Raw genomic sequence first — 24,438 nt, 5'->3', positions numbered from 1 at the left:
TATCCATTCCGTCATGAATAACGCTTGAAGGAAGAATCACATCAGTTTATGATTTTGTGGTACATTTGCTCCACCCTGCATTATATCCATCTCTTCAAAGACTTTGCTTCAGCTTTTGAGTCCAGTACAAAACATGAATGGTCCTAAGTTTAAGAGTATTGTCATGTGCTGTAAATACTATCCCCTTTTGTGTAACAAATAAGACGCCGCCATATAGCTGGAATATTGCCGAGTGCGGCTTTAAACAACAACCAAATCAAACCAAACATATAAAACTACACAGTCCCTAAAAGGCTATTTCGTGCTTAGTTAATTGTTAATGATTTCCGTTCATGTAACATTTGTCTCCCTCATGCTCAATCTCATTTTGTCAGCCTGTAACCTCGTTCAGAGAAGTGCCTTTCGGGTCGTTTTCATCCAACGTTTCCCTTGGATGTGCATTATGCATGCACATACATGTGAAACAGAACCGTTACTACAGATGACATGAAAAGTGACACAACTTAATGATGAGTTTATTCTGACAGCTTCGGGAGCTGTTTCTGTGAATGCTTGATGAGCAACATCAGTATTTCTCTAAATCGTTAACGTCATTCTAGTGAGTGAGTGAGTTTAGTTTTACGCCACTTATAGTAATATTCCAGCAATATCACGGCGAGGGATACCAGAATGGGCTTCACACATCGAGCCCATTTGGAGAATCGAACCCGGGTCTTCGGATTAACGAGTGAATGCTTTAACCACTAGGCTACCCCACCGCCCCTAACGTCATTTTATACATGGTTTGTATTAATTGTTCACAAATCCATGAGTGTGGTTTAAGTCAACAACCTACGAGGACATACATGTACCAGACAGAAGCAAACCAGAACAATGACACTGAACGTATGTAGGCAATCAATGTGATGACATGTAAAAGACAAGGCAAGATACATTTACTACATTGTCCATAGTTGCAATTTCATAACTAACCGTATTTATATATCGTGTTATTTGCATCATGTTGATAAATATAAAAGAACTTAGTTAAGCACCCCTGACAAATCTCACGATTGAATGAGCCCCGATCTTAACCCTTTGGAGCATAGCTGGGACGTGATTGGTCGTCGTGTGCAACAAAGGGATCCTCCTGTACTGAACCTGGCCCAATTTGAAGCTACTTTACACGAGGAATGGCGTATACTGCTCCTTAGAGGATCAGGAGGCTGACAGGGGGTATGAGGAGGAGTGTGCTGGCTGTCACATGGAAGTTACACTCGGTATTGACCTTGAATCGTGTAAAACACGAAAAATGACATTTTGAATATTGGTCAGTTAGATAGCAAGCTGAACTCCTCATAGCCATGTACAGTAATACAAGCACCAATGTCCACTGATCCCTCTTTACCAATCTTCGGCCTGTCAAAGATGTATCCATTATGCTATCAGCTAACTTTCATGTTTGTATTTGTCGATGCGACGCACCACCCTGATCAGACTCAGGAACGATGACTTTGTGTGTGTCAATATCAGTCCGGGTGTAGTTTTCTTTGAAAAACAGAAGTAGAGGAACGGCTACTGCTGCGGAGCCCAGCATGGCCCAGTTCATCCACTCAACACCTGCAAGAAATATGGGGACTTCAAATGTCATGTGAGTGAGCGAGTATGGTTCTTTTCCGCTTTTAGAAATATTCCAGCAATATCACGGCCGGCTTCACACATTGTACCCGTGATCCGTGCATACTGCACCAACGTTATTATTAATCATATTATTACTATAAACGTCAAAACATGTATTTTAAAACGATCATAATTCATCTCTCCATCATAAACGTTAACACAACATGCAGATATGTAAGATCTGAAGGTGTCAGTACACTACGGGATAAAGTGGTTCAATGGTCTGTTTGAACGAACCTGATTATAAACCTTGGCCGGTGAACGTTTTATCAGTTAAATACTTCTTCTACCTGCGTTACCATTGGCTGTAGTCCCACATGTATTTGGCACGATGCCGAACACGTTGTTCAGTTAGGTCTTAAACACAACTTACTCGATTCCAAATAACACCATTTCTTGAGTTTACTTGAGAGTGAGTGAGTGAGTGAGTATACTTTTACGCCGTGTTTAGCAATATTCAAGCAATATCACGGCGGGCGACAACAGAAATGAGCTTCACACATTGTACCCATGTTTGGAATCGAACCTGGGTCTTCGGCATGACGAGCGAACGCTATAACCACTAGGCTACCCCATCGACCCGTTTACTTGAAACGTGAACATGGCGGTGTACCTATTTTCGGGATTTGCAGCACAGACAGGAACAAGACTCCAGTCAGGTTGTTGGCGAGGGTTAGAACACCGGTTGTCGTACCCTCGGAGATGGGATAAGACGCTTCACATCCCATCTCGTAGAACAGGGGAACAGAGCTATTGATGAAGATCCCCATCAAGATGAAAGACAGGTACAGCGACGCTGTAAGAGAGTGAGTGAGGTTAGGTTTACACCACTTTTAGCAATATTCAAGCAATATCACGGCGGGGGACACCAGAAGTGGTCTTCACACTGTGTACCTATGAGGGGAATCGAACCCGGATCTTCGGCGTGACGAGCGAAGCCTTTAACCACCAGGCCACCGCCCCCACTGAAAGACATCATTAGGTACAAGGAGACATTCCCTTGTTCGTTTGTCGCACACTGAAACCGATTCCACATGTTAAAGTGTTTGCATCTTTACCATCGAGGTTCACATGTCATATCTGGACCTGATTGCTTACATATATGCCCTGACCGACTCACCTATACTGAAGGAGATGACAGACAGACGGATCAGGACAAACCAGAGTGTAGCGACTGTAGCTGCGACGAATAGGACTAGCAGCATCATCTTCATGTGACGTTGAAACAGATCAGCAATCCTTCAAGGCAAGAATGCATACGATGATCAAATGTGTCAGGTGACTAACTGAATGAATAGGTTTTACGCCACCTTTAGCAATATTCACAGCGGGGAACAACTGAATGGGCTTTACACATTGTTCCCATACGAGGAAACTTGGGCCTTCCTTGTGACAAACTAACACTTTCCCCACTGACCTATCCAACCGCCCCTTAATATGTCAAGTATAGAGCACGATGGGCGTAAGTTGAATCATCGGACTTTGCCGTACATTCTGTCTCATACTTCATCCTGGCATACACACCTAGACATCAACAGAGCCGCTACACAGCCACCAACTGTGGCATAAAAGCCCATCCAACCAGCTTGGTTCTAAAAGAAAAAGGAAATACCAAAAGAGCTGATTCATAAAGTTGCACATTAAACAAGCCTGCGCCATTTCAATATGGCCAGGCAAAATACATTGCCTGTACTGCGTTATGAAAATACATTCTGCGACGGCAATGATGCGCCATCAGTACCTGTGTTATTCCGACACCGTTCAACACCAGATCCAGAAAAGCTCCGAACACGCCAAATACACCCGTCGGAACACTATAGGCCACCAGGATTATCAGGAAGCGTTTTTGCCTGCACAAGGAAAAATATCAAATTTGAAAATAATTCGTTTAACAGCCAAATTCTTCTCTGGGCATCAAATAGTCCCTCATTACTTCATCAATCGCAAGGAAAAATATTTCGCTATACAGAGTTGCTCCCCTTGAGCGTGCTGGAAATATGTAGTCAGTTCGATGCCCAGATTGGCAGATAATGGTTCAAGGTTTATCAGCATCATTTCTTTGTCCGTATATTTCAATAGTAATATATGGTCTAGACCTATATTACTTTCAAGTTTGTTTTTCCTTTTTTTATGGCACAGGCACACCATGGTGTAAATTATATACTGCATTAAACAGGCTGCAGGGCATATCTTAGACAAGGTATGTTATCAGCTGTTCAGCACACGGAACTATCTTTCAGGAACGTCTTTGAGTACATTTTGTATGATTTACAACTGATGTCACTACTACATATTGAATCATCCAAATGGTAATTTGAATAAGGATAAAGACAATAAAAGGTAAACCAGTCGCACTTTGTAGGGTCGTCTTTTGTCGGTCCAACTGTTTTTGCAATGTATTATGTATTATGTTCAGCCGATTGCATATGTATGAATGCGTTGTAAACCGTAAATAGAATATCGGTGCTAGTTGAACCGAAAACCATCAACACTGAAGATTAAGCTGAGTTTCAATGAGATGGGTTGGGAATATAGTACCACTATTAAAATAGTAATCTGAATAAGGATAAAGACAATAAAAGGTAAACCAGTCGCACTTTGTAGGGTCGTATTTTGTCGTTCCAACTGTTTTTGCAATGTATTATGTTCAGCAGATTGCATATGTATGAATGCGTTGTAAACCGTAAATAGAATATTGGTGCTAGTTGAACCGAAAACCATCAACACTGAAGATTAAGCCGAGTTTCAGTGAGATGGGTTGGGAATATAGTACCACTATTAAAATAGATCACAACCACAACCATCTTACGTGAATAGTCCCTTAAGCCCCTTGAGGTAACTCGTCCTCCCCAGGGATGCTGTGAGACTGGGGGGAGACGGGGGTTTGGCGGGGAAGTACACCACCACCAGGAGCAGAAGCAGCACACACGCCGCACATTCTGTATAGTATAATGAAGCAGTTAACACGAGGAATAGAGGGAGATAATATTGTCACAAGAAGCATGGCATGACAGGCAGAATAATACTGATTTTAGATGTCTTAGTTAAACGTGTTATTCTCAAACGCAGGGAAGTAACATTAATAAAATATACCTTGTAAAAGACACCAAAATGACTTCACAAAATATACCCATATGTGCAAAGTGAACCAGGAAATGTGACATGGCGACGAAATCACATATAGCAATCGAGGACTAAATGTGTTTCATGTTTAACATCGTCTTTACTAGGGCTGCGACGGGTAGGAAAAAATGGAATCGAGTACCCGCATGTGCTTACCCGAATCGGAATCGAGTACCCGGAAATGTAAGGAATACAGTGCTTCTGTCAATTGTCTGAATATTCAATCACGAGTTCACAGAGAATATTATAGAAACTTGAAAGGATGGCAATAAGACATTAAAACAGATCTTAGGCTATTTAGTTTAACATAAAGAGTAACAGCATTACTTACATTCCTCGTTAAAACACAGAACCTTTAGTTCCCGCCGCTCATGCGTAGATAAATTACAGTCGTTAATAATAACCTTCATTAATCGGACAATACCTATGATGTAAATGTGTGTTACGTCAATTATGAAAAAGACAAGTTATTATCTGCCCTATCTGAGTTCTCTCCCTTTCCGGGTACTCGATTCCTACAAATAGGACTCGATTCCAGGTGTACCCGACCCTGATTCGAGTACCCGAGTACCCGTCCCAGCCCTAGTCTTTACTATACAGTTTAATTCAGTGCATGGAGGAAACGTTGATCACCTGTATACATGAGTCTCATTATGCCGCTTCTCACCTCGGATATGTTAGCGGCTGGCGTCAGATTGAACGCAGTGGAGTTTATTTCATCTGACGAACTGCAACAAAGAACGACCTCCTGGGGTTAGAGGTAGTCGTAACAAAATGGTTAAGTTTTGAAACGAAGGTTTTGTTTGTCGCAACAGTGAAGCGTTCCTTACTTTATAGAAAGTATGTCAGTCATGTTCAAGGATGGTTCCTCCGGCTGTGGCACCAAGAGCGGCCCTGCAAGTAAAAAAGTGTATTTATCACGTAAAGTTGTAGGTGTCATTTTGGTCAGATAAAGGATACATTCTAACACATATCGCTTCTCTGCAGTTGCATCTCAATACTTTACAGATCATTGTGACGTCATCGGTTACCATAACGCCACGTTCAAATGGCGTCTTAAGTATCTCTGCCACTGAAGCGGCTTGGTGAAGCCACTCGGGTTCATACTCGTTCATTATACTGCAAAGATCTCACACACAGTGATCGGTAATTGTAAAATGAAACAGTGCAACCTGCAGGGTGTAAAGAATATCGATACGGACACTGTCACAAGCAGTCAAGGAAATTACGTATAGACCATGAAATCTGTTTCCGCGGATATCCGAGATTGGTTATTCTCTGGCCTTTACGTTGTGTGACTATCTGGCAATTCGAACAATTGTTTTGTGAATCAGTAGAATATATGGAATCACCAACTAGTCTATGTGGATAATTCTGTCCCCTTTTCTTCTTAAAAGGCATTATAAAAGGCATCTATGTGCATGTTATCTCCAAATCTGTTCCTGTCCATCTGGAGCTGAACTATTCAGCACCTGTATTGGGTTTCGGAGGGCCTTATTTGAAACAATTGCTGATATGCCGATAATGTACAAACGGTCTACTCACCAATGATGAAGCTAACAGACAGGCCGAGGTAGGTGAAAATAGCTGACACAGCTGTAGCAGTGGCCCTCTGTTTGGGGGGAAACCACGTGGCTGAGAGGAGGGCGGGACCGGCGAATGGCAGAGTACCAGCTACACCATTCACAACAGCTGCGATGTTCATCAGCCTGAGAAAAAGGTCACACACAGATCATAGGAGTTTTCATAAAATCATGAGTAAATTAGATAAAATGAGTGATGCCTATATTTATAACAAAGGATGGATACGATGCATCAATAAATCAAGCAAACCATGTTATGTAGAGGGACGTGTTACATCACTATTGTGACTTAGTTGAACTGTCTCTCATGTCACTTACTTGCCTCACATACTACACGGACCATTGGTTAGTGATTGGGTTTAATTTTACGCCGCACCCAGCATGATTCCAGGTATATATGGCGGCGGTCTGTAAATAATCGTGTCTGGACCAGACAATCCAGTGATCAACAGAATGACAATCGATCTACGCAATTGGGATACGATGACATGTGTCAGCCAAGTCATCGCATGATGTTGTTCGTGTTGTAATGTGTGTGTAATGGATATATGTATTTATTGTAATTCCAGCGTCCATAACGCAAGACACATTCCCTTCTTGGGCAATAAAGTATTATTATTATTATTATTATTATTATTATTATTATTATTATTATTATTATTATTATTATTAAGTCAGCAAGCACGACCTCCCTATCCTATTAATCGCCTCCAACGACAAGCATGGGTTATTGAAGATCAATTCTAACCAGGGTACTCACAGGTCGTACCAATGGGGCTGACTGCAAGTGTTAATAGTGCTGGTCGACAAGGGTCAGTCAGTGTAGTAATACCTTTTCTGTTTATGTCTTAACGGTTCTTTTTAAGGGCTTGATCGCTAACTCCTCATTTCACAAGCCATTTGAACCTACAAGACCTGATCGCCTTCTCGCCAATGATTCCAACAATCCTCTACTTTCTTTGTACAATATATAAAGTGACATTTAGAGGGTCACATGTAGCATTACATATACCCTGCACTGAGATGTTAGTTATATAATACATTCAGTGTATAGTTTTGAGGTACTGACCATGTCGCCGGTACTGGCTCACTAGTGATGCATCTTATGCCCGATAAAAACACCATCAGCCCAGAGCAAAACAGCATTGCTATCCGTAGTCCTGGAGAGAGAGAGGTAAATATGTCTTAAAGCTCAATGAAACCTTTGATAAGGAGTTGAGGAGAAGAAGTGGAGGGTCAGTTCACAAAAAATCAATGTGATTTATAATAAATCTTATACTTCTGTGTATAATGGATGGGTTCAACATAAGCAGTTGATAACATATCCTTTTACGTTACCCGGAGAGCGGAAGGTTGCGGGTTCGATCCCCGACCGCGTCAAACCAAAAGACGTTAAAATATGGTAATTGTTGGTCCCTTCCTGGCGCTCGGCATTAATGGGTACAACAAGGACTGGTCGGCTCGGAGTCAGTATAATGTGTCTGAGTTGAGTATTCATGCTTCACTGCGGCATGGTATCTCAGTGAGCTGGCACTATAAAACCAGCTTCAGTCTGGGCTAGTACAAGCAGCCGCACATACACATACACACGCATGCACGTCGTCATATGAGCGAAATATTCTCAAACACGCCGTTAAACCCAATTTCACCTCACCTCACCTCCTTTTACGTTAATGGTCAAGTCGAAGCTTAATGTAGTCATGATAAAAAGAAAACCAATGTGCTTACTCCTGTTACCTGCATCATTTCCTTCCGTTACTTGAGTTAAAATAGTGACGTACCATTTCAACTGTTAACGCATTGGATCCAATCAATCTTTTCCTCAATGTAGGCAAAACAAAAGATGGATTTAAATGAACAGCTTCTAACTATTGAGGGGGGCGGCTGGCTCGTCACCAAAGGCGTCGAATGTCGTAATGCAAAGTTCCGTCTTACGGTAGAATATTTTGATCGAAGCTTCGAATGACGGTCGGCGACTTATGTTTCGATTTTGTTCAACAACGTACTGGTAAACATGGGTTACTACAAAGGGGTAAACGTCTAAGACGTGCACCACTTTAAACGTTTCATCACGAATAGAGAAGAAACGCTCGAAATAAATGGAATACTGTTCGAAGAGACGTTAAATCAGTTTATTCGGTCACTAGCTTAGTTTTGTGAAGTCAGTATTTAGGACATAAACGTACTGTGTTTGAAAATTAGATTAATGTTACGCTGAATTAATAATCTCTTAATTTCATCTGAAAAAGGACGGATACCTTTGCCGCAAGTTTGAAATTTGAAGTGAGTGGAAGAAGATACTGGACTGACTGACGAATCTGAGTGGGTGACTCAGTTTGGTTGTACGGTTTTTTTGGTTTTAGCAATATTCCCGCAATATCACGACGGGGCACAACAGGAATGGGCTTCACACATTGTGCCAATGTGGGGAATCGAACCCGGGTCTTCGGCGTGACGAACGAACGCTTTATCCACTAGACTACCCCACAGCCCATGTCTGAATCTGCAGAATAGTACCCTTTCTGATCGACTGACGAGTCAGTGTTGTAACTCATCAAAGACTGTTGATTTTAATGACAAGGTGAGTTTGATGATTTAACGTGCCTCTATCCCGGCATACGACAAAAGAGTAGCAATGGTGGCCCTATCCAAATGATTTGTGTAAATGCGATAACTTAGGAGTCCTTGGAAAATGTTTTCGTCATCTGGAATTGTGGCCAAGCTGTTGTGTACCGACATGGATCACCAGCAGTCACAGTGTTTCGGGGAAGCTGGTAAAGAGTTGGATACTGGTGGTTCAATTTTGACATGTACTTGTTGAACGATGCAATGGGGAATGAAAGTGAATGAGTTTCATACATTATGGGTTTCGCCTGACCCTTATCTTGCAAAGTTCCGCACAAAAGTTTCCAAGGTCTGACTACAGTTATTCTTTAGGATGTGCTTGAAACCTACAGGATACATCATGCTGTGTAAACCATTCTAAACGGAAATAGATATACTGTTTACTATGTAGGCAAATGTTTTACTAACATTTTTGCTATTAATTTTGTATAAAAAGGATGTGTTTTTACAAGGTTTTTGATAAGTTAAATATGGTTTGTTTATTGTTGTGCCTATACATCGTAACTGAATTTGAATATTCTTATAAGAAAGGCTAATATGATAAGGAGGTTCTCCAATAAACGTGGAGGAAAAAAATCATATATTTGTAATTTCCAGACACAGTTCTAATAAATGTTTTATTAATAATATTTCCGTCACGTCTGTTGTGTTGATATCAGCCATGTTGGTGGCCAAGCGGAAGTAGTGCGGCAGTGGTGCACACGTGCGCAGTGAAGCGGTCATATAATCAGACTTATTTTTCAAACCAAATTGATTGTGTCTAATTTAATTGACTGTCCAATTAAATGCAAATGTTTCACTTAGTCATTGAAGAATGTCTATTGTCGATCTAGCTAATAATAACAAAATGTTTGACAAATCTTCCACGTGTTCCAGTCGAACAACATCAGCTTATCTTATCTACAGTACTTTGATCCAGCCTTACCAAGTCATGCAAGTATAGGTCAGACTAACCTGTCTTACAGACCCTAAACCATTATCATGTATATCTTCCTTTCCGCCAAGCTCTGTAACTCTACAGATCTAAATGAAGCATGTCAATATTTTCCAGAGGTTCCAAGGGGTGGGTTGGGTACACAGACATCCCACGCAGTATTTACCCAACAATTTTCTATGGGAGACATTTGCTTTTAAGCAGACTGCATATGTAATGAGACTACACATATCAGTTGTTTGTTTATGATGTAGCTTTAAACGCACATGTAACAGCGCAGTCTATGGTCATATTTATATATATATCCATATTAACTTTTCGTATACAACACATGAGAGACAGCAAACATATTTTCATGCATGGTATATATATATATATATATATATATGTGTGTGTGTGTGTGTGTAGGTTTGTAAATACATATGTTTTCTAAATTTAATCTTTCATATATTTCTTATCAGAATAGTATTGTTATCTTCAGAATCTATAGCAGCTGGTTTCTAATAAAGACGTACTCAATGCATATGGTAATAATGTAATATAGATCAGGTATATGAGCATGCACATACGTTTTGTCAAGGACAGACCCCTACCTTTTACATCCATCAACCAGGCCATCGGAAACATGGATACCATATACACAATGTTTGCCCAGTTGGTCATCATGCCAACATTGGCATCCGACCACCCGAACACAGCCTTAGCTGACTGAGCAATGGGTCCGAATGTGTTCCACATCACGGTGTGAAGAAGAGCAGAATAGGAGAACACCATCAGAACATACCACCGGCTCTTGTAGGACTTAATGTTCCTCCTGGAGTCCAACAAGGGTGAGAGTTCATCTGATTCTGTCGGGAACTCATTGGAGGTTACATGTCCGTTACCTACACTGTTTCTCCATGAAGGAGGTAGATGGTCTTCAACACCATGCTTGTCCTCCATGTTGTTATTCAGAAGTGGCTGTGATTACCATCGGCTTCCAACGTGAAATGAGGCTCGACTTTGTATCCCCAGCTGACTGTACAAGTCATTCAGTACACACATGCAGCTTGTCTCAATCGTTATCGTCTGATAACTCACCGTCACATTGGGATGCTGTCCGAGCTTAGATACACGGGGCCCAATCTCACTATCTCTTGCACAGCTGGGTAATGAAAACGTGTGACGTCCATCGTCATAACACCTTGAACACCTGGTGTCATGCCTGATTTTCATTGATCCATTCATATATTTTCACCGCTATTTTCTCCTTTACAGCAAAGGGAATTGGTTTCTGGGGACAGTTAAGACTGGATACATTATATGGCCTAAATATATTGATATGTATTTTAATGATCTACCGTTTTCTTGTTATGTTCTTTTTGACAGTATGGGTTGAGACGAGTTTAGGTGGTATGGGTTTGGTGGACGAGGGAAGGGATAGACGAAAGTGGTTGACGTCGTTTTGAAGATTACTCCACGTTCAATCTTGCAAAGGTTTTGGTCAGAGCCACCAATATTCCGCTCTCTGTGGAGACGCTCTATCCACTTGACCACTGAGGCGAACATGTTTGAGAAAAGAAGACGAAGCATAATCCATTTTAATGCTGTTTCGTCTGAATGTTAATACTTTTAATGTGCCCAGCTATTTGCAAGACATATATGTAATTATGTTTGTAATTGTAACTCTTTGTTTCCAAATGGCTCGATTGGTGGATACAGATTGGTGTACTTATTGTTTGGCACCGGAGAGGCACTGCAAATGACAGCCTCTGAACATATTTTTGTTTTCTTAGCGACAATGAGATTCACAGGCCGGAAAATCTAGAATTGTTTCATTTAGGGCTTCCCATATAATTGGAGTAGGGCGGAAGGGAAAACAATGTGGTTCAGAGACTGTGATACAGGACATATAAGGGCGTTTATATTGTGTGGTATATTTCATCTCAGAAAGTGCTTCACTAACTGCATTGCTACTCCACGTGGATGGTTGTCACCGTAATGTATTCTGTAAAGGGCACCAATGTTACACTGCGTTCTACTATCCTCTCTTGCCCACAGTCAACTGACAGTAAAGCCTTGTTAATGTGATTGTTAAAGATTCATAAAAGAACCTTTACTACCAAACTGAAACATGAGACATCGCATGACCTGTTGATGGCACATTTTTAAAACATTTGGAGTTTCCTCGATGAATACTTAGTAAGGAATATCTGACGTTATTTCAGACTGTTCATAATTGTTTCTGCTCAGTAAACACAATCCTGTTTGCACAACAACAGTGAGAAAATTCCTAGTTTTTGTTAGGCTGATGGTAGACGTGGAACTTTTTTGCGTAGAGCACTAATGGCATATAATACAGTTCCATAGAATGAGCTGATACATGGGGTTTTCTATTCAATCAGATCTTGTGTTGTGAGAACACTGACGTTGAAATAAGAATGGAAGGGGTCTTGTATTCTTTTTCTTGACCCTGATACAGCTACAATAAAGTACTGACAATAAAACATCCACCTGCCGAAGTTCCATACACTTGTCACATAACGCAGATAACGGAGTTATAAATCTCGACAGAAAGGCAAGAAAACGTTACGAATAGCTCTGGGAATTCCGTGGAAAGTCCCATATCTTCACTTGAGAAGTACTTGAGGACGATGAGAGCTTTTGACTTGAATTCGTTTATATCAGGTTGGACGTTCCAAAGAGGTCGACCGTCCTTGCATAGCATCGGTTACTAAGTGATATAGTTCTGGTTTGAGCACAAACAGGAGCTTACTGGTACCACACATGAGTGATCTTACTTGTCGATTTTGCTGTACCAGTTCACAGATGGTAATATCTTCTTATTTTCTATGACCGATTCTATACGGATATTCGTTTGATCAAAGAGTAAAGTCAAATCCATGAATATGATGTTAAAGAGATACAAGAGATATCATAGAAAATCCTGACATGGTAGACTGATCTTATAGTTCTTTCTACCGTTTTGTAGAACACGGACAAAGGTGCTCAGATTTTCAATGCAACAGACCTTCTGGGGGGGCAAATCAATGTGATGACAGCAAAACAGCCAGACCACACAGTACATTCTAACGGAGTAACGAGACATGTATTATATCTGTATGTATTCCACTCATCGTAAACCTGTACTCGAGAGTTCTATCCCATGTATTTTATCATCTTTTGCTAGCGGACATTTGCAGTTATGTAATCCTCCATTGCACACACACCCTTGTGGTACTTACTATTTATTACCCACGTGGTCAACGTATGGGTAGTTGCATACTAATATCGTACGTCACACGAGTGTCGTATCGCGTTGACCTGTGTCGTAACGACTTGACCTGAGATTCTAACGATTTGATTGGATAACCGATGACCTCTCAGTTATGTCACGTTGTGACGGAACTACTTGTCCATTCATAACAAACACGTGAATTCATTAATTTTACAAATTATATGCATTGTGGGAGCCGTATCACTGTTTAATTGTGACTCGAACTGAGACAATATATCCGTCGAAAAACATAAACGCAATGGTTCCACCGGTGATGTTAGCCGAGTGAAGCAACTGCAAACCAAGTAAATGGTGCTATGGAGTAGTTTACTGTAGACGGCTGTACGAGGCGATGACAACTGACATGCATCGTGACGTCGGTTAAGAAGGTGACAGACGAGAATGGCTTAGTGACGTCAATACAGTGTGACGTCATGCAAAAGTGACTACAGAACAAAATTCTTCCGCAATCGATTTATGAAACCGGTTTCGGTTTGAAACCATAACAATAACAAAAATACGCCATTTTGTCAATTTAATGCGTGTAAGACGCGGGTAATAAATAAAATACCATACTCGGTCTCATTACATACGAATTATACGAAACTCGTGACCTTAGTATGGTTTCTGACCTCGCTTTCGCTCGGTCAGATACCATAGGAAGGACACTCGTTTCGTATAATTCGTATATAATGAGACCTCGTGTAGTATTCTGTATATATCGTATTCTCAAGGTCACTAGCTAATTACCTTCACGTAGTACATGTTTTAATATTTTTCATATATGTAGCACAGTGAACGTATGAAAACATTGAATAATTTTCTGTTTACTCTTTCTGTTAGTGTGCAATTCATATGTAGGCTCGGATGGTCTATGAACTCTACACATGCATATGACCGGATGTACCGTTACTGAATACCGTTCAAAGAAACAATAAACCAAAACTGTGATTTATTAACATACATCAAGGACACAATAACATTGCCAAACGCTAATTTAAACACCAAGAAGAGGCTTCCGGAAGGGAATACCTGTTTTCACCAACACGGCTTAAAGAGCTAACGAGTACACCATTGAAATGTCATTCTCCGTCTTGTTTCAATGGTTGAATAAACAGGCAAAACATTCAGGCATCTCTTCATGTCGTATATGTGCGTTACACATTTCTAAGTCACCATTACACCAAAGACAGTGTGTTGTAAAATCACGTACATCACGCAACTAACTCTTGTATGGAAGTTAACCCTACGAGCTCACAAGACCTGTGTTCGATAACATATCTACGTGCAACGGTTTTATCTACATTGGGACCACAGTGGGAACAAGGTCGAGTGAAACGTGACAAGTGAGTGACGTCAAATCAATCATTATGGCAGTGTATGAAATAAGGCCCGTCCGACCGCCCCAGACGGCCTAGATTTCATACGGACGGTCTGAAATTACAGCTAGCCGGCCCGATGGTCTGTTAAAATTTTTAGACGTTCCATACATGTGAGGAAATTTACCATATTAACCATTGGTGTCTGGTCAGGTTAAATCCATTTGGGGCTGGTAACATTTTTAAGTTACTAGCCCTGATGTCTTTCTGGGTTTTTTTTGGCTAATTTCATACACGGATTATTGTGCCATGATATTGGCCCCGCCAACAAACTGACAACTGGCTAGACAGCTAGGTCGTTTACCAGCAAACACCATCTCATTTCTGGTGTCCACCGCCGTGATATTACTGGAATATTGCTCAAACGCGGCGTAAAACTAAATTCACTCACTCACACTCCTTTTATCCACGTCAAGTATTAGTAAAGAGATCCACGTCTAGACTAAGCACCTGTTCGCCAATCATCTGCCTTTACACTGTCAGTATGTGTGATGTTTTCCTGTCAACCAACTTTAGTGTTGGTATTGATCGACGTAGCACGATATGGATCAGGTTCCGGAACAATTATCCTTTGTGTGTCTATGTCAGTCCGGGTGTAGTTCTCTTTGAACAACAGAAGTAGGGGTATTCCAACCGCTGCAGAGCCCAGGGTTGCCCAAGGCATCCACACAACGCCTGCAAGAGATTCAGCGATATATTGGAATATACTAGTATTGGTTGAATACGCAGTCACATTTACATGGGACTATTTGTAACCATAAAGCTGAAATACATACATGTGAAATTTCTATTTACTCATTGACAAAATATATCATTTGTGAAGTTCATACTTAAGTGACACATGTGAGAGACACATTTAGTATTTTTTATACGTGTAAGGGTGCTTGATCTTGTTAGTTTGGACGTGCACAGACACACAGGTAACGAACTGTGCAACAATTTAACTCATTAGAGTGGCTACCATATCCAGGTCTGCGTTACAGAGATCCGTTAGATGATGTTCTTTGAAAAGTTGTTTCGTTTTGTTCAATGGCAGAACTCTGTTTTTGTGCAATTCGTTTATGCACTTTGGTATAAAATGCATTTTGGAAATGTTTCTTAAAGCTGGTAATTTTGTTTTAGGCGCAGAAAAAATATTAACATATCTGTAAAATGTGCATTGGTATACGGGTGGTTCGGATGTTTCAGGATACGTTTATGGATACGGTTTCAGGAAAAGGGTCATCCATAATTGATCGGATTATGCAAAAAACCTCTGGACTAACGCAAACTACTTGAAGCAGCCATGACCTTGCAGAAGATGTAACGATGCGGGGTTACCTATTTTCGGGATCTGCATGACAGACAGGAAGATGACACCAGTCACGTTGTTGGCGATGGTGAGGACACCGACCGTCACACCCTCAGCAATAGGATAAGACGCCTCACACCCAAGCTCGAAGAACAGAGGTATAGAAGCATAGATGAAGACTCCCATCAAGATGTTGGATAGGTACAGTGACCCTGTTGGAGGAGAATAAAATCGACTAAGCTTTACCTAGTTCGAATGCCACACTCAGTTTCTACTTGCTCCTCGGGCATATGATATTTTATTGATATTAGCAAAACAACAAAGAAACAAATCAATGCTTGTGATCTTCACGGGTACAGAAGCATTGATGAGGACCCTCATCACAATACAGATAAAGCAACAATGGGAGAGTAGGACGCGAGAGGCGAGCAGACAATTATCAGCTTGTCAACAAAATAGCATACGCATATTGCATCTCGACATGATCGCTCATTTAAATACCCGTGAAGATCCGGGTTCAAATTGATCTTCAGTAACCCATGGGAGGCTCATGATGTTGATCACTGGATTGTCTGGTCCAGACTCGATTATTTACAGCCATTTAGCTGGAATATTGCTATGTGCGGCGTAAACCTAAATTCATTCACTCACTTACTCGCTCATGTAAATGGCACAATATACTCTAACTCACATAGATTTACGGGGATATAGGACATACGCAGCAGAACAAGCCAGAGACAGGCGGCTGTTCCTGAGACGAATAGGAACAGGAGCATCATCTTCATGTGACGTAGAAATTGATCAGCAATCCTTGAAATAGAGAACACAGAGTTCGAGCATTATCTGAGCTTCGATGTAGTCATCTCTAGCACGTCCAGAACATATTTTCTATAAGATGAATGATAGATCTTTGCCGTATTCTTGTATCTCATTCTTTATCCAGACATACGTGTACATACCTGGACATCAGTAGTGCCGCTGCACAACCACCGACCGTGGCATAAAAACCAATCCAACCAGCTTGGTACTGAATGAAAATAGTAGCGAGGTTACGATTCAAACAGAACTGATAAGATCTCATGAAACTGCACATCAAACATTTTCCCAAATCCAACATACCGAATGCGCAGCTCAGTCGTACGTTGATTTATACTGGGAAGAAGTCAGTAATGTTGCACGTCTCTGTCAGTAATATTCCATCAAAAACAAAGCAGGCAACACCATTAAAGGGGTCAATACAATTTTTCTATGTGTTCACTCAATCTGTATGTGTGTCACATATGTGTCACCTAAAGTATAAACTTTACAGATGATTAATTTGGAGTAAAAATATTTTTCATATGTATGTATGTATGTATGTATGTATGTATGTATGTATGTATGTATGTATGTATGTATGTATGTATGTATGTATGTATGTATGTATGTATGTATGTATGTATGTATGTATGTATGTATGTATGTATGTATGTATGTATGTATGTGTATGTATGTATGTATGTATGTATGTATGTATGTATGTATGTATGTATGTATGTATGTATGTATGTATGTATGTATGTATGTATGTATGTATGTATGTATGTAATAAGATGGGTTTTGATAGATGTTTTGAAGGCAGAACAGGTTTGACATTGGCGGACATCAAGGGAAGATTGTTCCAGGCAGTGGCTGCAGGATGCGAACGATTTCTTCCCATAACTAGAGAGTTTCACTCTTGGAACAGTAAACAGATGTTTGGATTTCAGACCGAAGGGTTCTGCTGGGACAGTACAATGGAAGTAAGTCACAGAGGTACTGTGGGGCTGTTTGAGAGTAGCATTGGAATGCCAGATAAAGGAGCTTAGAGTCGATCCGTTGTTTTACCGGAAGCCAGTGGAGTTCTTGGAGGATGGGTGTGACGTGGTTCGACATGGGTGACAGAGAGACAAGCCGAGCAGCTTTATTTTGAATCTTTTGGAGTCTGTTTAGGTTGATATTTGGAGAGTTGGCGAGAAGACTATTACAATAGTCAAGGCGAGAAATGATAAGAGAGAGAGTCAGCATTTTCGTAGCTTCTTTAGTGAGAGAGGGTCTGATTATGCTGATGTTCCTTAATTGTAGGTTGCAGACTTTAGAGAGGTGACTGATTTGCTTGTCCAGACTAACATTAGAATCGATGACAACCTCGAGGTCTTTTACATGGGATGGCAGAGGTATGGTAGAATTGTTCACTCTCATCGAGTGAATTTGGCATTTCTGACGTCTCTGTGATGGACCAATGAGAATTGCTTCAGATTTCTCGGCGTTGAGTTGTAGCTTATTGTTGGTCATCCAAAGTTTGATTTCTTCACAACAATCAGATGTTCGGGATATGGCCTAGGCAGCAGCAGAAGGACTTGGTGTGAAAAGATTACACAGCTGAGTGTCATGAGCATACAAATGGTGTAGTAGATCATGTTTGCTGCTGATGTTGACAAGAGGTCTGGTTTAAAGACTGAACAGTGTGGGTCCCAAAACCGAACAGGACTAGATGAGATTCCATTGATGACTACTTTCTGTGTTCTATCTGTCAAGTAGGATTGAATCCACTTCAGTGCCGATCCCCTAATTCCGAATTCTGAGTCAAGACGTGTCAAAAGGTTGTTTTGATCAATTGTGTCAAAAGCTGCACTTAGATCAAGAAGAATTAGAAGAGCAACGTCACCATTGTCCACACCACACCGTATGTCATTCAGAACTTTCAACAAGGCAGTTTCAGTGCTATGGCGAGGTCTATAAGCCAACTGAGGGGGTTCATGGAGATTGTGCTTGCTAAGATGTTCAGACAGACGACAGCTCACAGCCTTCTCAACACGTTTTGATACAAAAGACAGATTGGAGACTGGTCTATAGTTCTTCAGATTTTCTATGTCGAGTCCAGATTCTTCAATAAGGGCTTGACTATAGCTGTCTTGAAGTCTTGCGGCATAGAACCGGAAGTTATCGATAGATTGACGATTTTGGAGATGGGAGGCAGCAGAATACTGCTTGTAGGGAAGTAATGCATAACTTCCTCGTAACTGTCTAACTCTGATCGGATAGTCTGGATTTTGTTGATGAAATAAGATGGGAAATCTTCTGATATTTCGAGATCACTTCCCCTGGATGGTAGAGACGAGGTATTGGTTTTCCCCATCATAGTGAAGAGGAGTCGATATAGAGCCCTTGAATCTTTCGTATTTTCTTTGACTTTGTTGTTGAGATAGCGACGCTTGCATTGGCGGATTATCAACGTCAGTTCATTCCAATCTGGATTTTCTCCAAAGTCTCTCTGCTCTCCGTCTCTTACGTTTTGCAGCTGCAACTTCTGTTGCGAAATCACATGTTGATTCATGACGATCAGGAATCTTCTTGATCTTTACCGGGGCATGCTTGTCAAAGTAGCTTTGTCAAAACACGGTTGTACTGAGCAACAAAATCTTCATAGTTACCTGGAGGATTCAATATCAATTCAGAGTTTGTTAAGTCTTGTCTAAACGCATCTCTATCCATATTGCGAACTTACAGACTTCAGAGGACGAGGAGGGTGTGATGAGTCCAGATTCATGAAAATACAGGAATGATCTTACAGCTGATAGTCCACTATACTGACGTCACGGACACATGCCTAAGTGACCCGTGTCAGCACCCAGTCGAGGATATGTCCGGACTTATGTGTGGGGACAGTCGTATGCTGGACACAGTCATGAATCTCAAACAGCTTATTCATTTTCTTCCCTTTCTCTGATATGCATGTTCAAGCAAAGACTGAAACTCATCATGGAACAAAGAAGTACTCAGTCTGTTCTTTGCTGATGGGGGAGGGCGATACAGACTGATAATCCGAGTGGCTGTTTTGCTGTGTGTGATGAGAATCTCAAGTGATTCGTAGCAGTGAGCAGCCGGGAGAGCAGAAGAAGGTACCATGATGTTCAGATGTCCCTGTGGTTGATTGCCTTTTGTTTTCGACGGCCACCCCGGCGGCAAAAAGACTTAACTCACTCACTCATATTATATTTATGTATCTGCCAAGACAGTCCAGACCAAATAGACCCTGTTCTTATATTTTAATATACTAATTGAATGGAACGTTCGGGTACACTGATACGATACAGTTGTCATAAATCCGAATACAGTGTACCATTCAAATGAAAGTATCGTTGTTATAACAGTAGAAAGATTTCAGATGTGTGCACATGACATCACCCGATATTACTCGACGTCATATGATTAGCAATAATGGTTACTATAATGCTGAGAATCTGGTATGTACAAAAATAACTTATCTTGCCTCACACATAAATGTCGTTTCTGATTGGCTGAGCGCTCTCCTATAATTTTCAATGTAGCCCTCTTACAAGCGAGTAACATTTACTATGTACCCCGCTGGGAATGCCGAACCCATTTGGTACTTCGTAGTAGTAATTCTTATCTCGAATAACATTGAATCACGTATGATGTACGGAAATTGACGATGTTTTGCGAATGCAAATCGATGGAAGGGACTTAACTCTAATTTTGTTTTTATTGTCGTCTGGTACTCCATACTGTGGTCCGATACCCGTGCTTCAAACAGTTTGAAATTACCATTGAGGTGTTCGGTAAGATAAATACATTGTTCACTGGTCCCTCGGGGCCCATGGGTTGATGTACCCTCGAGACCAGTGAACAACTTATAATATTCCTTGTTATTAACATTTTAATAAGGAACCTAAGTACATGTGAAGCATGTGTTTGAATTCGAAATGGTACACACAAACAGTCTGATGTACACATTTTAGGAAATATTATAGGAATAGGAACGAACTGTAACTGTCAGTGATAGGCTAATTCACAAAAGTACATTTTGGTAACAGCATAATGCTGGCTGGTGAAGTGGACTTCCAAATCAATGTTAGCTACATAACACGAAGTCTTGGATCAGAACATCAGCATTTGATTACAGCTCCAAACACAAAGTTCAATACCCGAGCCCGGAGTGAGTAAGTTTAGTTTTACACCGCACTCAGCAATATTCCAGTTATAGGGCGGCTGTCTGTAAATAATCGATTCGGGACTCGACAATCCAGTGATCAACAGCATGAGCATCGATCTACGCAATTGGCATACGATGACGTGTGTCAACCAAATCAGCGAGCCTGACCACCCGTTCCCTTAGTCGCCTCTCACGACAAGCATGGGTCAATTTTAGCCTGGATCTTCAAGGGTATCCCGAGCCCACAGATCACTTGTTTACACAACGTAATGTTTATGCTGCCATGTTACCATTATTGCCGTCATCATCACCATAATTACCTGTGATACTCCGACACCATCCAGGACCATATCCAGTGCAGCCCCAAGGCCGCCAAACACCCCCGTCGGGACACTGTAGGCGACCAGTATCACCAAGAAGCGTTTATGTCTGCACAAGGAGAAATAACACTTAAAGATAATTCATGTGACAGTTCAATAACACACATGGGACTAATTGCGGCTACATTAACACCTCGCCAGTTCAGCGATCACAAGGCGACACATTTCGTTTCGATCCTGGGTTCGAATCCTACAATCGCTTCAGATTTGTTAACTTCCTTGTTTGAGGCTCTCGCTGGCGATAAACAATAAAGAACCGTATTATTTCGTCCTGTCACATGACGTTGAGACTTTAAAAATACTGTTCAAGAAGTGAAAAGATTCAATCACTCGTTCATCAGGTCTTTGTTTGTTATAAGTACTTCTGAGTTATGCTCATATATCATCGAAAGGGTAATTGAGTGAATATAAATTGAAAATCAAAACAGCGAGCCTGACCACCCGTTCCCTTAGTCGCCTCTTACGACAAGCATGGGTCAATTTTAGCCCAGATCTTCAAGGGTATCCCGAGCCCACAGATCACCGGGTCGCCATCTTCTGGTCCAAAATGGTATGCCTTGCTTCATTTGGTATACAAAGTACACTTTTTATGTGATTTGCCGCCGTATATGTGGAAACGAGTAGTACATCTTAGAGTGCATATTGATGGTCCCTTCTGTCCAGTAAATCCGCAGCAATCAGCACTAATAGTAAACCCAGTCAGGATACTGACAGTTAGGAATGTTGAAAATGGTTTTACGCCGCTTTTAGCAATATTCCAGCAATATCTCGGCGGGGACACCAGAAATGGGCTTCACACATTGTATCCATGTGGGGAATCGAACCCGGGTCATTGGTGTGACGAGCGAACAGTTTAACCACTAGGCTACCGCAGCCTCCCACCCATACCTCCACTCCCTGACAGAAAGGCAATCAGTGCCTCATGTGAGTAGCACTTTTAAAGAAGATCAACAACAATCTTACTTGAAAAGTCCTTTGATCCCATGCAGGTAGTTTGTCCTTTCCATGGACGCTGTGAGACTGGGGGGAGACGGAGGCTTGGCGGGGAAGTACACCACCACCAGGAGCAGCAACAGCACACACGCCGCACATTCTGTATACATCGAAGACGCGGAGTACAGCGACATAATCTTCAATCTTCACACACATTCATATACACTCATATGCAGATACTACTGAGAGATAGTATCGACGTTAGAAGAGTAAAACATTACACACACACACACACACACACACACACACACACACACACACACACACACACACACACACACACACACACACACACACACACACACACACACACCTACTCAGAAAGATAATCATTGCAAGCCTTAATCAGGACACAGAGATACACTTATTTACACAGGTAGATAATATAGGCATGAGAAGCATTATTCAAGGGAAACTCACGTACACTCATCTATTCAGCTGTATACACCCATTTAGATGATACAGACTTAACAATAAAATCAAGATGCAATATTTGAGGATTATCCACTTAATCTCTTCAAAGGACACCACAAATTGTCTTCATAAATTGTATCCATGTAGGAACACAACCCGGATGTTTACATATGAAGACGATACACATTTAACACAAGACAAAATACCTGCCTACATTACGAGGCAGACAAATACTAACTACGATTTATGATGACAAAGGTATTTCTTAACAGTTTAGGTCAGCGTACGGAGGAAACGTTGATCACCTGTATACATGAGTCTCATGATGCCGCTTCTCACCTCGGATATGTTAGCGGCTGGCGTCAGACTGAATGCGGTCGAATTCATCTCATTTGACACACTGTAACAAGAGACATGCCACTTGTGTATCTGTATTCCGTAGCTGGTGAATCAATGTGCATAAAACGAATACAGTCGAGCAGTAATCACGTACCTTTACACTTTATGTGTTCAGGTGTATGTGTGTTGGGGCGTGTTGGCGGGATGAGGGTGTCTGTGTGGGGTGTGTGTGTGTGTGGGGGGGTGTATGTGGGGTGGGGGGCGGTGTGTGATATGAGGTATTGAAAAACAAAAGTAGAGGGATGTAAAAAAGCTGGTACATGCCTATCAGTTTGTAGGCAACAATTCATCATAAACATTAAATAAATAGAACGGTATACAAAATAATATACTCTAGATCAATAACCTTTGATTTTGGTTTTCAGAGTGAGACCATCGGCACTCAAATAATATCACGTCACTAGATTGCAAAACATATAGCGGTTCATAAGTAAAATACTTAAAGAAGCTGAAATCTATAACGCACTCCTGTCTTCGTCGATGAAAAAATGACAATATCGTTTTAACTTACTTCATATTAGTAAGCTTTAACATTAATGATATACAATGCTTCAGTTCGTTACCACGGCAGATATTAAACGTTTTTTCAGAGTTGTGCAAACAGTTTTCAGCAAAGAAAACGAAACAGTTCTGGTATATAGAAAATGTCTGTGAAATGTTTACATTTAATACTAACGGGAGCCAGGAACTACAGTTCATGTTGTGTAGTTATATCTATTGCACATTTTGAGGAATAGAATGGATGCGTTTCTTACTTTAACGAAAGCATATCCGTCATGTTCAGGGATGATTCTTCTGGTTGTGGCACCATGAGCGGCCCTGCAGATACACATTGTACCCATCATTATAAAATTGTCTTCCATAATAGATATAGGACGAATTAGGACCGAACCCAAGTAAAAACAGTATGATTAAGTCAAGGTAATTAAAAGAACCATTCTTATTTTGTTTGAATGTGTAATCCCCTGAAACGCCCTAGTACCGTCCTTCCATTATACATGTAGTTGGTAAAATATTCTTGTATAATAGGGGCGGTGGAGTAGCCTAGTGGTTAAAGCGTTCGCTCGTCACGCCGAAGACACGGGTTCGATTCCCCACATGGGTACAATGTGTGAAGCCCATTTCCGGTGTCCCCCGCCGTGATATTGCTGGAATATTGCTACTCACTCACTCACTCTTGTATAATTTGTTGATTATATTTATGTTTAAAATTGTATGCAGGTTCTTCAGGACAATATTTATCAATTATATTTGCATCATATCTCCAAGTATGTATATGCCCATCAGCAGCTGAAATATTCAGAACCGGAACTGCGATTTCGAAGCACCGTATTTTTAACAATTGCTGATGTAACGGTGAATTGTAAACGCTCTACTCACCAATGATGAAGCTGACTGCCATGCCAGTCATGCTGGAGACGGTTGAC

General features: G+C 41.1%; 2 protein-coding genes across 2 annotated transcripts; both read right to left on the bottom strand.

The window, feature by feature from the left end:
- Positions 1 to 498: 498 nt before the first annotated feature.
- LOC124281390 (solute carrier family 49 member 4 homolog) lies at positions 499 to 10,887 on the bottom strand. Its single transcript, XM_046717425.1, has 11 exons — positions 10,518 to 10,887; positions 7,435 to 7,525; positions 6,328 to 6,491; positions 5,613 to 5,676; positions 5,416 to 5,510; positions 4,469 to 4,598; positions 3,401 to 3,509; positions 3,184 to 3,251; positions 2,780 to 2,898; positions 2,273 to 2,455; positions 499 to 1,599 (listed from the first exon to the last, which is right to left on the bottom strand). The coding sequence occupies exons 1-11, from the start codon at positions 10,864 to 10,866 to the stop codon at positions 1,436 to 1,438; spliced, it is 1,536 nt and encodes a 511-aa protein (XP_046573381.1). The 5' UTR covers positions 10,867 to 10,887; the 3' UTR covers positions 499 to 1,435.
- Positions 10,888 to 13,830: 2,943 nt separating this feature from the next.
- Positions 13,831 to 22,988, bottom strand: LOC124281389 (solute carrier family 49 member 4-like). Its single transcript, XM_046717424.1, has 7 exons — positions 22,918 to 22,988; positions 22,169 to 22,298; positions 21,146 to 21,254; positions 16,810 to 16,877; positions 16,542 to 16,660; positions 15,880 to 16,062; positions 13,831 to 15,234 (listed from the first exon to the last, which is right to left on the bottom strand). The coding sequence occupies exons 1-7, from the start codon at positions 22,934 to 22,936 to the stop codon at positions 15,062 to 15,064; spliced, it is 801 nt and encodes a 266-aa protein (XP_046573380.1). The 5' UTR covers positions 22,937 to 22,988; the 3' UTR covers positions 13,831 to 15,061.
- Positions 22,989 to 24,438: the final 1,450 nt, after the last annotated feature.

This window comes from Haliotis rubra, unplaced genomic scaffold, assembly GCF_003918875.1.
Source record: "Haliotis rubra isolate DU_JTF1 unplaced genomic scaffold, ASM391887v1 Scf283, whole genome shotgun sequence".
NCBI lineage: Eukaryota > Metazoa > Mollusca > Gastropoda > Lepetellida > Haliotidae > Haliotis > Haliotis rubra.
The sequence above is the reverse complement of the archived record's forward strand: the minus strand, read 5'-3'. Positions and strand labels throughout refer to the sequence as shown.

Bases quoted from the DNA above. Each gene is read 5' to 3' on its own strand.
- LOC124281390 (XM_046717425.1), bottom strand. From the start codon at position 10,866: ATGGAGGACAAGCATGGTGTTGAAGACCATCTACCTCCTTCATGGAGA. The intron at 3,252-3,400 runs GTACTGATGGCG...TTTTTCTTTTAG, and splicing joins ACGGTGTCGGAATAACACAG to AACCAAGCTGGTTGGATGGG. The intron at 2,456-2,779 runs GTGAGTCGGTCA...ACTCTCTTACAG, and splicing joins TGTCATCTCCTTCAGTATAG to CGTCGCTGTACCTGTCTTTC.
- LOC124281389 (XM_046717424.1), bottom strand. The intron at 16,661-16,809 runs GTATGTACACGT...CTCTATTTCAAG, and splicing joins GCGGCACTACTGATGTCCAG to GATTGCTGATCAATTTCTAC. The intron at 15,235-15,879 runs GTAACCCCGCAT...AATCTCTTGCAG, and splicing joins CATGCAGATCCCGAAAATAG to GCGTTGTGTGGATGCCTTGG.